This window comes from Myotis daubentonii, chromosome 3, assembly GCF_963259705.1.
Source record: "Myotis daubentonii chromosome 3, mMyoDau2.1, whole genome shotgun sequence".
Taxonomy (NCBI): Eukaryota; Metazoa; Chordata; class Mammalia; order Chiroptera; family Vespertilionidae; genus Myotis; species Myotis daubentonii.
In genome coordinates, this window is record NC_081842.1 from 1,253,861 (window position 1) to 1,269,090 (window position 15,230).

General features: G+C 63.5%; 2 protein-coding genes across 5 annotated transcripts in view; one reads left to right on the top strand and one right to left on the bottom strand.

Annotated features, from left to right (window-relative positions):
- Positions 1-1,485: 1,485 nt before the first annotated feature.
- Positions 1,486-8,413, top strand: MRAP (melanocortin 2 receptor accessory protein). Of its 2 annotated transcripts, none has more exons than XM_059685938.1 (3): positions 1,486-1,967; positions 7,035-7,131; positions 7,864-8,413. In XM_059685938.1, the coding sequence occupies exons 1-3, from the start codon at positions 1,856-1,858 to the stop codon at positions 8,105-8,107; spliced, it is 453 nt and encodes a 150-aa protein (XP_059541921.1). In that variant the 5' UTR covers positions 1,486-1,855; the 3' UTR covers positions 8,108-8,413. The 2 variants fall into 2 exon arrangements, with proteins under 2 accessions (XP_059541921.1, XP_059541923.1); XM_059685940.1 differs by lacking the exon at positions 1,486-1,967 and adding an exon at positions 5,377-5,457.
- A 300-nt stretch (positions 8,414-8,713) lies between these two features.
- The window catches only part of URB1 (URB1 ribosome biogenesis homolog), a 42,943-nt gene continuing 36,426 nt past the window's right edge, over positions 8,714-15,230 (bottom strand). For 2 of the 3 annotated variants that reach the window (XM_059686316.1, XM_059686315.1), the window contains exons 32-39: positions 15,084-15,195; positions 14,310-14,416; positions 13,826-13,969; positions 13,341-13,450; positions 12,459-12,644; positions 11,163-11,404; positions 10,235-10,813; positions 8,714-9,384 (exon numbers count right to left, since the gene is read on the bottom strand). In XM_059686316.1, coding sequence (XP_059542299.1) covers positions 9,203-9,384; positions 10,235-10,813; positions 11,163-11,404; positions 12,459-12,644; positions 13,341-13,450; positions 13,826-13,969; positions 14,310-14,416; positions 15,084-15,195 — 1,662 coding nt within the window. In that variant the 3' untranslated portion in view covers positions 8,714-9,202. Of the gene's footprint in view, positions 9,385-10,234; positions 10,814-11,162; positions 11,405-12,458; positions 12,645-13,340; positions 13,451-13,825; positions 13,970-14,309; positions 14,417-15,083; positions 15,196-15,230 lie in introns of those variants that run through there. The other variant, XM_059686317.1, reaches the window with a different exon arrangement.

The following is a 15,230-nucleotide window of genomic DNA, read 5'->3' on the forward strand; positions in this document are numbered from 1 at the left end:
GAGGGAGTGAAGCGCCCGGACAGTCAGCAGCTCGTCCCCGAGGCCGTCACCGTGCGCCTAAAGCGAGTCCGCCGCCCCCGCTGCCCCGGAGGCGGAGGGGGACACACCTGCCTGTGGCTCCTCCCTGAGTCACCTGCAGCCCCTCCGCCCCAATTGGGGGCGGGGCCCGCCGGCCACTCACCTGTGGCCCCGCCCCCCAGCCGGCCGCCCTGATTGGGCCCTGATGGGGGCAGGTCCAGCGGCCAACCTCCCGCTGTCTCCTCCTCCCGACAGGCCTGGCCTCTATCTGCTGATTGGGGCTGGGCCGGCCTGACCCCACCCGTGCACGAATTCACGCACCGGGCCTCTAGGAGGACTATGAAAGTAAGTGTAGGGTGTGCGTGACTTTTAAAAAATAAATTCCTATCATAGACCATTTCAAACATTTGCAAAAGCAGCAGGAACAGCGGAGTGAACTCCATGCAACCCCCACCTGGCTTCTGGCTCTCAGGCCTCCAGCCCACAGCCTCCACAACCACAGGAGTCCATGCCTAGGACATGCCTCTGTGCATGTGTGTGTGAATGTGTGCACGTGCATGCCTGGGTGTGCACACATGAGTGTATGAGCGTGTCTGTGTGCATGCTGTGTGGGTGTGTATGTGGGTGTCTGTGTGTGGATGCACAGGTGTGTCTGCATGTGTGTGCGTGGGTGTGAGCACGGGCTGTGGGGCGGTGATGGAGCTGGAGGTGGGAGCTGCCTGAGGTTCTCCAGGGAGGGAGGCCCACTGCCTTGCATGGCAGCCTCGGGGTTCTGTCTGTGTGCGGAGGGGGCGGGGGAGTTTGCCCCCTGAGATGTGGGATTAATGATTTCTGCTGACATGCCCACCGAGGTCTAACCTTCACGGAGCTGCTGACCACGGCACGTGCGGGGAGTGTCGCCCCGTGGACGGGGCCGCTGCAGGCTCACCCCCCACAAGGCCGAGCTCCTGGCTGCCGTCTACACGTCCATGCCGCTCCCCTCCGCGGTGTGACCTGCGTGGAGAACATGGGAGTGGGGTGCTGGAGGGAGAGGCCCCAATGCTGTGTTTGAGCTCCCCCACTCGGAGGCTGAGTGCTCACGTCGCCCTGCTCCTCTCCAGCCTGGAGACGCCCCCAGACTGCGCGCCTCGGCCGGGCGGTGACCTGTGGGGCCTGTGTCCCCAGAGCTCAGCCCATCATGTGGGACCTCGGCCCAGACAAACCACCCCGTCCGTCCCTCTGTCTGTCTGAGCCCGGGCAGCTGCCTGGCGGGTCCTGGGGGCCTAGATAAAACGGGGGACACTGGGTAGGGGCGGCTGCTCTGGCTTCGCGAACGCCGTGTGTTCATGAGCGAGGTCACAGTTCAGGGCCCACATGGCCGTCGCCGCCTCGGACGATGGCTCTGAGCCAGTGACGGTGGTTGCTCCACGGCCAGCGCCTCAGCGTGTGCCCAGGGCAGCGCCAGGCCTCCACTCGGAATTTCACTTTTTTATCTGCTTAAGGCAGAAAGGGGCGTCCTCCCAGCTCTGCTCGGCACCCCCCCTTTCCAGGCCCAGGGTCTGCAGTCCCGTCCCCCCTCCCCCCGTCCCCCCTCAAGCGCTGGGGCCGCCCGGGCCTCCGCCCGCAGCTGTTTGCTTTGGAGCCTTGTCAGGAAGGGGCCAGGGAGGGCCCAGTGCGCCCAGCAGGCGAGGCCCCCCCCCCCCCCGCTCCCCCCTCCTGTCCCGGCCTTTCTCCAGCCAATGGCTCCAGCCGGCAGCGGCCTTGGGCCCAAGACCCACAGACACACTTGGCCGCTTCACAGAGGCCGGTTGGCCAATCGCGCCGCGGCCTGCCCAGTGCCGGACACGCCAGTGCAGCCATGGCCACGGCCAACAGCAGCAACGCCTCGGCACCCTCCTTCGGCTACGAGTACTACCTGGACTACCTGGACCTGCTCCCCGTGGACGAGAGGCAGCTGAGAGCCCACAAGTGTGAGTCCTGGCCGGGGAGGCAGCGGGCGGGGCTGGGGCCCCCACGGCTCTCTCTCCACCCACTGGACAGCTCACGGGTGGCTGGGACCCGGCCCGCGCTGGGAGGGATCAGTGAGCGGGGACAGTGTCTGTCATCGTCCTCAGTGAGTCTGGGACTCACCTGAGAAACGCGGACACTCGGGGGCACCCGTGCGGTAACGTAGGTCTCTTGATGGAGGTTCGTGGGCCCGGGGTTCGGTGAGCGAGGTGAATGTCTTCACCTTGCAGGCTTCGGGGTTCCTGCGTCTGTGCACAGACTCGGGAGAGAGCTAGTTTGCCGTCCCCGGAGATGTATGACTTAACGATTCTATGGTTCGTGTCTCAGGAAGGACGCCCGGACGAGTTAACGCCTTTGGCTCACCCCCCTTCAGCCTCGATCTCTTGGGTAACTGGGCTTTGTCAGCCACCCCTTGGGATGACTCCAGCTTCTCAGGCAAGATAACAAGTTAGCTGAGGAGACACAGGAGCACGACACAAAACAGAGGCCAGGCCCTGGGGACCGGCTCTGCCCTCCCCGAGGTCGGGGTCCACGGGGGTTTCATGAACTAGTCACACGCGTCTGTCCAGGGCAAACGCATCGCCAAGGACCGGAGACTTTCTCATGAGGAGATGGTCTCTGCCCGCCAGCTCAAAACGAAATCAATGTCCTTATTTAAAAAAATATTTTTATTGATTTCAGAGAGGATGGGAGAAGGGGAGAAACATCAATGAGGAGAGAGAATCATTGATTGGCTGCCTCCTGCTGGGGATGGAGCCCACAACCCAGGCATGTGCCCGACCAGGAATCGAACCGTGACCTCCTGTTTCACAGGTCGACGCTCAACCACTGAGCCACGCCGTCCGGGCCCAGGGATATGTTTAAGGGTGGACTTGCTTTGGGGACATAGCTAAGGATCATGAAGAAGTTAGTCGGGCGAATGAAATTAAGCCGATCAGTACAACCCGGGTGTCAAAAGTAAACAATGATCTCATAACATAGCAAAATGGGGGTGTGTCCCTGAAGGTGATTCCGAAAGAAGAATTTGTAAGTGTTTATTAATGCTTGATCAGTACATGCATGTTAGGGACATTGACACAACTCTACGGTAGAGACAGGAGGACTATTTCGAAGGTCAGTATGCATTTGGATTTGTAAGTGTGAGTACTTTTACTTAAAAAGTCAGGTTTTTTTTTTTTACTGATTTGCCGGGGTCCAGCCCCAGCGGGTCCAGGGGTCCCCAAAGGTGAGGACGGAGTCGGCGAAGAAGGAATGACACGGAGACAGCTTTCAGTTGATCAGCAGCCTAGCCAGGATCTCCAGCCAAGTTCTGGTCTCGATCTCCAGAGAGGTTCTGCTTAGGCTCTCCAGAGAGGTTCTGTCCAGGTACTCCAGTCAGGTTCAGTGTCCAGGTTCCAGTCAGGTTCTCCTGCCAATCTCTGTAGTCAGGTTCAGTCCAGGATCCCTTGCCATGTTCTCCCGCTAGGCTCTGTCTCTAGGCTCCGAGGCCGGTCCCTCTCCAGGATCCTCCGGCATGCTCTCTCCAGCGAAGTTCTTCTGTCTCTAGGCTCCGTGTAGGTTCTGTCTTCTTGATTCTGTTCTGAGTTCTGAGTGTTTCTGTCTTGTTACATCTGTATTTATACCAGTTGATTCAATCCTATCAATCTCTATTACAAAGGTTAGGGCGTTTCTTATCTCCATTCCAGGGAGAAAAGATTATGTAGTTTAAGCATGATTGTTCGTAGTTAAAGGGATTAATTACCCGCCTGGCACTTAGTTGAGGGGTTTTATTCCCTCCCTAACTTCAGGGGAAAATCCCTACCTGGGGATTCAACCTTTCTCGGAGAGGTGACCTTGGTTAAAACACAGCGCCAAGAAGGTGAGCAAACATATTAAGAACCATATGCCATATATGCCAGGTCCCTTGAAACAGCAAGGATGGACCGGCTCCCGGCACTGATTCAATACAGAAAATTGGTCACAACGCACAGAGCACCAGGTGAAACAGAAGTTGCTTTCTCTCCCAGGTAGCCGTCTGCGGGCGGGTGCTGGGCTGCGCCCCCCCCCCCCCCTGCACCCAAACCCTCGGGAACCAGCCTCGCCCGGTTCCTCGCTCTGCCCTCGCAGGCCGTGCCCACGCCCCACGCCAGGCTCTGCGTCACAGCCATGCTCTGGGCAGAGACCATGGCAGGAGGATAGGAAGGGACACAGGGAGCAGGGGCCCTGCAGCCCCTGCAGAAAGACTGCAAGAAACTGTGCAGGAAAGATTCCACTCGCACCTCATTGGCCAGCACCTTGTCACATGCCACACCTAGCTGCAAGGGAGGCTGAGAACTGTCGTCAGCAGGGGTTCTGTTACTACGGAAATGCGGGGGGCAGACAGGACTGACAACCAGCAATCTATGCTGCAGTTCCTCACAGCTCACTTTTCTTGTTGTTAATCTTCACATGAGGTATTTCTTCCATTGCTTTTCAGAGAGTGGAAGGGAAGGGGGGGGGGGGGAGAAACACTGATGTGAGAGGCACATCGGCTGGTTGCCTCCTGCACCCACCCCAACCGGGGGTGGGGAGCAAACCTGCAGCCCAGGTATTGAACCCTGGACCCTTGGCTGTGCGGGCTGACGCTCCCACCACTGAGCCACACCAGTCAAGGCACATCTTCTATTCTCGTGAGCTAGAAGGATGCAGCGATATCACTTGCTACAAACCCTCTTCAGAGAATAACGTAGTTCTGTTTACAGATCATTTCACAGCCAGTGACTGGGGATCTATGCATGTGCACTGTACAGACATCTCACCGTATTAATCTGTATGACACACACTATCCTTCCATCTAACGGACGGGAAACGGCTTTAGAGATGTAAAACCCCAGGTGGTTTGAGATCATTAGAACTCAAACCCGGAACCCCGGGCCGTGACCCCGCGTGAGTCCCCACGAAGGGGAAAATCTTGGAATTAATCGGCCAGGACCTGGGACTCGAATGGGAGCCTCCTGTGAACAGGAACTGTCCTAATGGAATGAAGGTGCTGCCTCCAAGTTCGGATGAGAAATCCCCCAACATGCCATGCAGCCGACCCCGCCACCCAGCGCCTTCTCTTGCCAACCCACTGTGGCCCCTCACTCCCCTGTCCAGCCAGTATCGCCCCAGAAAGGACGGGAGGAACCAGGGAGGGGGGGAGGGGGGTGGGGGGAGGGGGGTGGAGAAAAGGGATGTCTCTGGGGCTGGGCCTCCCACTGCCCAGCATGTCTCCCTGGGAAACAGGCGCTGGTGCTGAGCTCCCAGCCGGGCCAGGACGTCCTGTCCTCCCGGAGCAGAGGGGCCTCCGGGGGGGATGGGGGTGGAGAGCGAACCCTCCTTCCGGCTGCCTTTCTCAACGGAACAGGATGAGGGGACTGCAGCCAGGAAGCAGCTCCCGGCCCCTGTGGGTCTGGTGGGATTCAATGGCTTGTCCGCAGGCCTGTGCTGTGAAAGGTCTGTCCTGCTCGGTGGGCGGGCGGGTGGGGACACTGACCCAGGGCAGGGGCAGAAGACAGAGCCCGTGGGGGCCGGGGAGGGGAGGCTGGGGGAGGGGAAGGGGAGGTGGGAAAAGGGGAGGGGAGGTGGGGGAGGGGTGGGGGAGGGAGAGTGCCCACGCCAAGGGTTTGAAGCTGTTTCCTTAGGCAGCGGTCCTCAACCTGTGGGTGGCGACCCCTTTGGCGGTCGAACGACCCTTTCCCAGGGGTCGCCTAAGCCCATCCTGCAGATCAGATATTTACCCGACGATTCATCACAGTAGCAACATGACAGTGATGAAGTAGCCACGGAAATAATTTTATGGTTGGGCCACAACATGAGGAACTGTATTTAAAGGGCCAGAAGGTTGAGAACCACTGCGTTAGAGGCTCTGACAGAACTGACCTGGGTGCTAAAGAACACGTTTTTATTGATTTCAGAGAGGAAGGGAGAGGGTCAGAAACATCAATGATGAGAGAGAATCATGGATCGGCTGCCTCCTGCAGGCCCCACACTGGGGATGGAGCCCACAACCCGGGCCTGTGCCCCGACCGGGAATCAAACCCTGACCTCCTGGTTCACAGGTCAATGCTCACCCCCTGAGCCCGCTGGCTGGGCTCACCCCTGTGGCCATTTAATCCCAAAGACGCCCACGCAGGCCCTGCCACCGCACAGCAGCCCCCATGCCACGGGCTGCAGGTTCCTGAACGGGGTGAATGGCACCCCACCGGCCGGTTCTCCCCAGGCGGGTCTAGGGTGTCTCCTGGGTGTCCCCCTCCCCTTTAGCCTCCGGCCACACACACAGCCACAGGGTCGCTGCACAGGTGCCCTTTCCTCCTGTTGGCCCAGCTGCCTGCCCAGCAGACGGAGGGCCCGTCCCCCCAGCTCCTCACAGAGCAGGTGCCAGGGAGGCCTCGGCGACATTCCCGGGAAGGAGCGCGCTGCTGGGCGGGCAGGGGCTCGGCGCAGCCCCTCGCTCCGGGCTCGGTGCTGCCGGGATGGGGCTGCGCTGACGGTGCTCACCAGGCCCCGGCCGGCCTCTCAGAGGGGGGAGGCTGCCCATCACAGGAGCTGCCGGGCCCTTTCTTCTCCCTCCCAAGGAGAAAGGGAGCAGGGAAACCAGTCTTCTTCTTTTTAAAGAATATGTTTTCATTGATTTTAGTGAGAGGAGGAGAGAGAAATATGGACCGGCTGCCTCCTGCACGCCCCCTGCTGGGGATGGAGCCCGCAACCTGGGCATGTGCCCTGACCTCCTGGTTCACAGGTCGATGCTCAACCCCTGAGCCGCCTTGGCCGGTGGGAAACCCACCTTCTGAGCAGCAGCAGCAGCCGAAAAAGTGCATCCATTGGCACTGCCTGATTCATTCCTGCTTCCCCTCGACAGACAACCCTTCACCACCCAGTGGCCAGGGCTCGGGGCAAAGCCACTTCCCGCTGCCCTCACTGCCCACAGCTCAGAGGCCAGCAGAGGACGGACATCGCCCTCGCCGTTCCCCAGCCCCCCCCCCCCCCCCCGTGGTGCCTGTGGGTCACACACGCACCTGTCTCTCCTGCAGACTCGGTGGTGATCGCCTTCTGGGCAAGCTTGGCCGCCTTCGTGGTTCTCCTCTTCCTCGTCCTGCTCTCCATGTCCCGCCGGGCTCCCGCGGCCAGGTGTGTGCGGGCCAGGTGCATGCAGGTGGCAGCATGGGGGGCCAGGTGTGTGCGGGTGGCAGCGTGGGGGGCCAGGTGCATGCAGGTGGCAGCGTGGGGGGCCAGGTGCGTGCGGGCCAGGTGCGTGCAGGACAGGTGCGTGCGGGCGGCAGCGTGGGGGGCTCAGGGCTGCGCGGTGAAGAGCCGCACATCCACGAAGGCACTGCCGGAGGCGGACGAGGCCCTGACAGCCGCTCCACGTGGGGAGCCTGAGGACGCGAGGCCCAGGGAGTCTGATGGGGAGCGTCCAGAAGAGGCACCCCTCGGGCAGACGGAGGGGCTGTTGCTGACGGTCCATCTTTGGGGATAAAAATATTCTGAAACAGACTGTGGTGCCCGGCTGGTGTGGCTCAGTGGTTGAGCACTGACCTACGAACCAGGAGGTCACAGTTCGATTCCCGGTCAGGGCACAGGCCCAGGTTGTAGACTCACTCCCCAGTGTGGGGTGTGCAGGAGGCAGCCGATCCATGATTCTCTGTCATCATGGACGTTTCTATCTCTCTCCCTCTCCCTTCCTCTCTGACATCAATAAACATAATAAAATAGTGTGGTGATGGCTGCAAAATTCGATGGATATGCCATAGCTCATCGATTGTACATTGTAAAATGTATCTCACTTGAGCTGTTGACCCAATGGAGCAGGGGAGTGACTGTCCTCCGCAGCCCTGACCCCACCCTCCCATCTGTCCACAGGAGCAGCGCCCCGCGCCACCCTGCGTGCCCCTGCGGCCTCCACGTCAGCCTCCCCTTCTGCATCCGGAGGCACCCGCTGCTCCACAGGGCCTCCCAGGGGACCCCGACGGCCCCACCCAGCTCAGCCAGCGAGCCAGGCAGCAGGGCATCCGGGCCCTCCGCCTCGCCCCTCACCGCCCCCCAGGCCCACCCTGCTCTCCTGTGGGAACGGGCCCTGGACGGGGACCCCCACGGCATCAGCTGATGTCGGGCACAGCCCAGCTGGCCTCCCACTGGAGACGGTTCTGCACCAGCGAACAGCGGCCACTCCGAGGGGCTCAAACCTGGACACGTGCCTCCTGAAAGCAGCAGCAGCACAGCTGCCAAGAACCACCACCAGGAGGCACAGCCGTGGGTGTGTGAACCCGCACTGGTCCCAGCAGCACCAGCCCCCTGGCCTGGCCGGGGAGCAGCCCCAACGGGGCAGAGCTTCAGTGCCCAGCTGCTTACTCACTCCCATGCTCACTTCGGAAGCGTAGAAAAAGAATAAACACAAATAAAGATTTAATAGCCACTCACTCATCCCTACTCGGCCACTTTCTAGCCTCCGCCATCACTGCTGCACACGGTATCGACCTTGAGTTCCCGGCTGGCCTATAGTGACGAAGCCGGGAGCCCTGTTGTGTGGGGTGCGGGTGCGGGGCACGCAGAGCTCTGAGCGACAGGCTAAACTACACGGAAACTGCCTCATCCACATTCCATGTGCGTCAACGATGACACCAATTAACGAGGGATCTTAAAAGTCAAACCCTGACCGCAAACATGCAGGTCTCTGTGGAATAAAAATAGCTTTTAACATCAATTAAGCAAAACGCAAAAACTTAACAAAAATAGACATTTATTATCAAGTTAAAAACACAGGCTGCCTTCCCTAAGCAGAGGTCAGGGGACTGCACCCTGCGCGGTTCTGAGCAGCCCCGCGGATTTAAGGAAACAGAAGCGGCGGCAGGAGCTGACCTGACAGTTACAAGGAGCTCCGCCCCGACTCCTACAGAGACCGCCTGAGGCACCTCCGCTTTGTGACTCATTTGTGGCCGTTTAGCTTAACTTTACCCGGGAGCCCTCGCGTGCTCAGAGCCACTCACTTTGAGGCGTTTCCTCTAAGAAGGAGGAACGGAAAAGGGCCGGCCCACTGACCGCTGTGCGGCCCCCTGGCCCCGAGGGAGCCCACGGCCCCGTCACGCTGGCCGCCTCACGCAGGCCCTCCAGTCTGTTTATTGGACGAATAAATAAAGCGAGCTTTCCCCCCAGGACCCTGGTCACTACACACACCCCTGGACTCCTAGAGCCTGCGAGGGCGTCACGTGTCCGGGGCCAGGGCAGCGATGTCCTCGCAGAGCCCGACGATGGCCTCCTGGTCACCGCCTGGCGCGTCCTCCGCAGCCTCACGGACCATCTGGATGTGGGCGAGGAGGGTGTCTGGCCGCTGGGCCCCCAGCCAGACGTCCTGGATGTACAGGGACAGCAGGAAGGCGGCGGAGGCTGCGGGGAGGACACAGGGCCGTCAGGACGCCATCTACTCGGCCAGACAGCCCGTCACCCACCCTCGCGGGACGGACACGCGATGAACCGGGCGCACTCCTGTGGCCACTGAGTGGGCGAGTGTATAAACAAATGCATCTGCCTCCGTGTAACTGCTGGTTCATCACTTCTGCTCCCTGAGGAGCCTGTCTTACCTGGTGACGCAGGAAACGCTGCTGTAGGCCAGTCTCCTCTTGGTCTGACCCCCGCCCCCGCCCCCCGGACAAGCAGAGACTCAGTCCCCAACTGCGGCCGGATGAGGACAGTCACCCACTCCCAGGTGAGCCCACCTGCAGGCTGCCCACCCCGCCCTGCTCCCTGCGTCCTGGGAAGGGGCCCCGCGTGCCCTCCTTCAGGCTCCAGCGCCTCTATTCACTCGCTCGCACACGCAAGCCTTTCCTAGGCAGCTGCCGAACGCCAAACATGGCAACTGTGGGTATGCGTACTTGTGTGCATACATGTATATGCGAGTGCACACACACACACTCGTGCACACACACGCACTCATGGGCACACACAAGCACTCATGTGCGCGCACACATGCACACACACACACACGCACCTGGCCACAATGTGGAATGTAACTCTGGTTGGGAAACGGTGGACACTTGGGGAAGTCCCTGGCCTGCAGGGAGGGGCCGTCCTGGGGGGATTGGAGGTCTGGGCGAGCACCCCCCACTGTGAGATGAGCATCACTAAAAGCTTTCCCGCAGGCAAAGGCCCGGCCCCGCTCACGGTCAGGCCCACGGTCCCCCAGCCTGTGCCGAGCTGCTCCCCACCCCCCACCCGCCCACGGCATCCCCATAATCACCTCGTGTGGCTTCCTCCTTGTCGTCCAGGGAAGCCAGGCGGAGGGTCTTCACAGCCGGGGGGAGGGGGGTCCCTGAGGGGCTCAGGGCCGCCGCCAGGGGCAGCATCACCGCGTTGAGCTCGGGCCCCGCCAGCCCGTCTGTGCAGAGGCGGCTGTACAGCCTGAACAGGCCACTCCTCACCGCACCGTCCGCAAGGAGCTGGGACACGACCTCCGGCTGCTGCCCCACGTGGCCCCGAAGCCAGTGCAGGAGGCCCGCAGCCTCAGCCCCACTGAGCGGGTGCTCGGTCGCCGCGCGCAGCACCCAGCTGACCACCAGGGCGGTGACGGTGCACATGGGGCCTGCGGCCTCGCTGCGGGGGACGGCTGGGTCCGAGGGCCCCTGAGTGGGCGCAGGGCCGGGGAACACGGGCCCCCAGTGCGTCAGTATGGACCTCAGGAGGCCCCTGCACGTCTCCAAGCTGGACGGCTGCAGCTCGGGGCCGGCCGCCTCCTCCGCCTCCCCAGGCCTCCTCCTCCGGCCCCGAGGGCCTCGGGCTCGGGTGGGCGCCGCGGGCTTGTTGCTGTCCTTGAGCGTTTCTGTGAGAGAGAGAGGACGGGTGGGACTGTGTCCCCTGCAGGCCAGGGTGGGTGCAGTGGAGGGGCGGGCAGAGGGGCAGCTCAGAGGCCACGCTGCCCCGGCACAGCGAGCCCTGGCCCTGGACTGGGGTTGGCACCGCTGCTGTAGTAGGGGGCTCCCTGGTGGGGCAGAGCCGACCCAAAACCCTGCGCCCCCTCTAGGCGACCCCGCGGACCCGCTCTCTGCGCCTCACCCGCTAAGGAAAGGTTGCTCAGAGAGGGGAGGACGGGGCTGCTGGGGTGGGGAGAGAGGGATGGGGGGGGGAGGGGGGGTAGGAGAGGCGGGGAGAAGACCACAGGCCGCACGCACTCAGCAGGTCCCGGGCGCGGAGCCTCTCGGCGGCGGCCCGCAGCGCCCCCTGCAGCTCGCCGTCCCGCTCGATGAGGCTCCACTTGTGCAGCAGGAGCAGTGCGTCCGCGGTGGACAGCACCGTCTCGTTCACGGTGAAGCGGCCCAGGTCCTGGAAGGCCCGCAGCACGGAGGCCCGGTACCGCAGCACCGAGTCGAGGGCCCCGAAGAAGCCGGTCAGCTGCGCGGAGGCCAGGGCGGGCCTGCGGGAGGAGGACGCGCTGAGCACGCCGCCCCGTCCTGCGGCCTGGACAGTGGCCGGTCACCGCCCAGAGCCAGCTGCTCACAGGCCGCCCACCAGCTGCTCCCTTTACAACAGACACGCGGACCCGCCCAGGGTGGCAGGAAGCGAGTGCTGGGGGGCGGGGCGGGGGGCAGAAAGGGCCGGAACGTCTCTGGAAACCACGGCTGATGGACAGCCGGGCGGAGAGCCCGAGGGTCCGGTGTCCCCCGGGCACGCTCACTGCCCTCGGGGACCAGTGTGCCCTTGGCCCAGGCAAAGGCGTGCGGCCTGCACTGCCTCAGGTGGCTCAGACACACACGGAAGGCCTGCTCGTGACCAGCAGGTCTCGGTGCTGAGGCCACAGCCGCCTTGCTGCCGACCAATGGGTCCAACCAGCGCACCTGTCCCAGCTCAGGGCGCGTGTGCAGAGCGATGTCCCGCCCAGAACCCGAGGACGGAGCTCTCCCGGGCCCGGGTGTGTGTGTGTGCGTGTGCGTGTGTGCGTGTGGTGTGTGCGTGTGTGTGCGTGTGGTGTGTGTGCGTGTGGTGTGTGCGTGTGCGTGCGTGTGGTGTGTGTGCGTGTGGTGTGTGCGTGTGCGTGTGCGTGTGTGGTGTGTGCGTGTGCGTGTGCGTGTGTGGTGTGTGTGTGCGTGTGCGTGTGAAATGCTGACGCTCCCAAGGAGGGGCAGGGCAAGGAGCCTGGGCAGCGGGCGGCGGAGGCAGGTCGGGGACGACCGGCACTTTCTTAGTTCAAGGTCACGGAGACACATTCTATCTTCAAAACAACCCCCGACGCTGAACTCAGATGTCAGGGTGGACGGGCTCCTGCCCAGGGACCTGCCCAGCAGGTGTTAGTTCCCAGGCCCGCGAGGCTGACGTGGGAGAGGAAACAGCGACGACAGGGCTTCCCGGCATCACCCGCACGGCAGCAGCTCTGCCCGGCTCACCAGGCCGACCGCTGAGGGCACGGTGGCCGCGGACAGTGAGAGGGGCGGCCGTGGCCCCAGGGAGGCGGGCGGCGGGCGAGGGCGTACCTCAGGTGCTTTGCCAGCGCCAGCAGGACGTACAGGAACTCGTTGACCAGGTGCAGGGCCAGCAGCTTCGGGGGCTCCTGGGTTCCGGGCGGGCTGCCCGCCTCCGCGCCCCTGCCCCCCAGGCTGGTCACCCACAGCGTGTGCAGCAGGTCGATGGTGCTGGACAGCAGCTGCGTCTCCAGGAACCTGGACGAACGGCCGGTCAGTCACAGCCCCTCCCACCGGCGCCTGCGAGGGGGCGGACCCCGGGGCGGAGGACGAGGTGGGGGCAGTCCCTCCCGGAGGGGGGGGCCCAGCAGGCGTCCCAGCCCCATCGTCCCACTGGCTTAGCCCCCGCAGCCCACACGGGTACAGGGTCCAAGTAGGAGCAGGCGCCTGCCACACCCCCAACTTCACACAGCACGGCCGCTGCTGGCTTCATGAGAACTCCCTTCCCAACAGCCAACAGCCACACGGCCGCCCCAGGCAGTGTCTGCCAGCCGGTGCCGAGACGCACTCCTTCAGAGATGACAAAATGCTCCCGAGAACGCACCAGGGCCTGGCCGCCCTGGCTCGTCTATGAGAGCAAGGCGAGCCGGGGAAGCCCCTCGCAGAAATGCAGTCTGGGACGGGATGCCATCCTCCAATGAGGAGACGGTGAGGAATTAGATCGGCTCTGGACTGACTGCGCCCCTCCCCCGCTCCTGTGGAAGCCCTAACCCACGTGGCTGTGGCTGGACAGGGGCTCAGATGAGGCAGGCGGGTGGGGCCCGCAGCGGGATTAGTGCCCTGTGACAGGAGAGACTCCAGAGCTCGCTCCCTCTCCCACGTGAGGATGCAGAGCGGCCGCTGTCCGCAAGACAAGGACAGAGGCCTCCCAGAAGCCGCCCACACGGGGCTCACCTGCCCTCCAGCGCGTGCAGGACCCAGGTCAGGAGGCTGTAGTCCCGCAGGAGCTCGTAGGCGGCCCTGGCGTCGCGGGCGGCGTTCTGCAGGATCTCCAGAACCCAACCCTGAAACCCAGGAGGAAGCCAGCCCGTGCTGACGGCCCGCAGCTTCTGGGGCCACGCGGAACCGAGCTCCAGGCCGCAGCCTGAGCACCTCCTCGCTTGCGGGTGACTTGTTTCTAACTCCCAGCAGCTCGAGGCTCAGGATCACTGATCAGCTTGAGTATCGACCTGCACCCCCGCCCCCCGCCCCCCGCCCCCCACCACGCAGCCACACCCGCTGCGACCCTCCTGAGACTCAGGGCAAGGACATGCCCATCGGGGTGAGGAGTTACGGCTTCCTTCCAGGTAAAACCAGAGAAAGAGCCTCGGCCCTCCAGGGCACACGGAGGGGGGTGGGCGCAGGGACCTGGGGGCAGATGCGCGGCGGGCGGCACCCACCTGGGCCGTGGGGTCGCACAGCGGGCTGCCGAAGAAGGAGAGCACCACGTGGAGGACGCCGCGCCGGGCGTACAGCTGGTAGCAGTGCTTGTCCCGCAGGCCCTGCCGCAGGAGCCCGAACAGCCACTCGCGCTCGGTGCTGTGCTGTGGCCGGGACAAACGCCCGTCAGCCGCGGCTGCGCCTCCCTTCACGTGGGCACCGGGCAGCCGGCCCCCGCTCCCGACCGAAGCCCCCCCACCACCTTCCACGCGGAGGACGGGGCAGGGCCCTATGAACACGCGTGACCTCGACCCCATGACACAGGAAGAGACAGTGACGGGAGCACCACCAAGCGCAGACTGAGGCTGCCAGAGATGAGCCATGGACGACGCCCACTCCCCCACGCAGGCCTGCGTGACCGAGCGCCGGCCCGACCTGCTAACACGGCACCGCTGTGCGCGTCGTGGTCACCGCTGGGAAGCCGTGCGGAGCCGCGGGCCTCACCTGGAAGTCCGAGCTGTAGAAGAACTGGAAGAAGCCGGGGACCTTGCTCATGTTCAGGTCCTCATGTGACAGCAGGAACTTGTTGATCTTCAGGTACATGTGCTCCTCTGGACAGGGCAGAGGGGCGCTTACACCGGGCCTGCGGGCACCCGCCTGCTGCCGCGGGCGCACGGGCGTGGGCAGACACGGACCCCGCCTGCGGGCGCTGCCCTCGCATCCCGGCTACTGACTCTCGAGCACGGAGTGCAGCCAGACGCTGGGTCTACACTGCACGCAAGCTTCTTGGGGCTCAGAAACCACTGCAGGGACCTCACCCCCACCCGGCCGTCATCATTCCTGCAGAAATGCCAACCGGCCTGGGCGGAGTGGACCAGGTCCCACAGACCGTGCAGGGCCAGCACCCACCACCGGCTCCCAGTAAAGGGGCCAGACGCCCAGGGCCACTGGTCCCGAGGGCAGCAGGTGACGTGGGCAGACACCTCCTCCCCTGCCGCTTCCCACCCTCGGGTCAGACTCCGCCCGCAGCGACCCCGTGACCGCAGGTCTGACCTGGGCACCCTGCACCGGCCTCTCACTCAGTCTTCCTGGGTTTGGTCCCACAGGGGCCCTACAGCGCCTCCTCGCAGCCACCAGCTCTCCTGTCGGCCCGAGGCCCCGGGGGATGCCCTGGCCGTCCTCCCTCCCTCGTGGCGGAACCTGCTCAGCCTCCACGTTCCGATCCCGCCTCACCCTCACCCTCACCCTCACCCTCGCCCTCGCCCTCGCCCCTGGTACCTGGCTTTAGAATCTGCAGGGCTGCTTTGGCCACGAAGAGCGCCAAGGTGAAGGTGAGCCTCATGTTCTGAGTTCGGATCCCGTTCCGCACGACATCCAGCAGGTAGAGCACCTGGAAGCAGGAGGAGAGAGCATCTTCGGACCCGG

What these genes read in the sequence shown, in the direction of transcription:
- MRAP (XM_059685938.1), top strand. Translation starts at nt 1,856, where the DNA reads ATGGCCACGGCCAACAGCAGCAACGCCTCGGCACCCTCCTTCGGCTAC. An exon ending in GCAGCTGAGAGCCCACAAGT is followed by an intron (nt 1,968 to 7,034) that starts GTGAGTCCTGGC and finishes TCTCTCCTGCAG; the next exon opens with ACTCGGTGGTGATCGCCTTC. An exon ending in CGCCGGGCTCCCGCGGCCAG is followed by an intron (nt 7,132 to 7,863) that starts GTGTGTGCGGGC and finishes ATCTGTCCACAG; the next exon opens with GAGCAGCGCCCCGCGCCACC.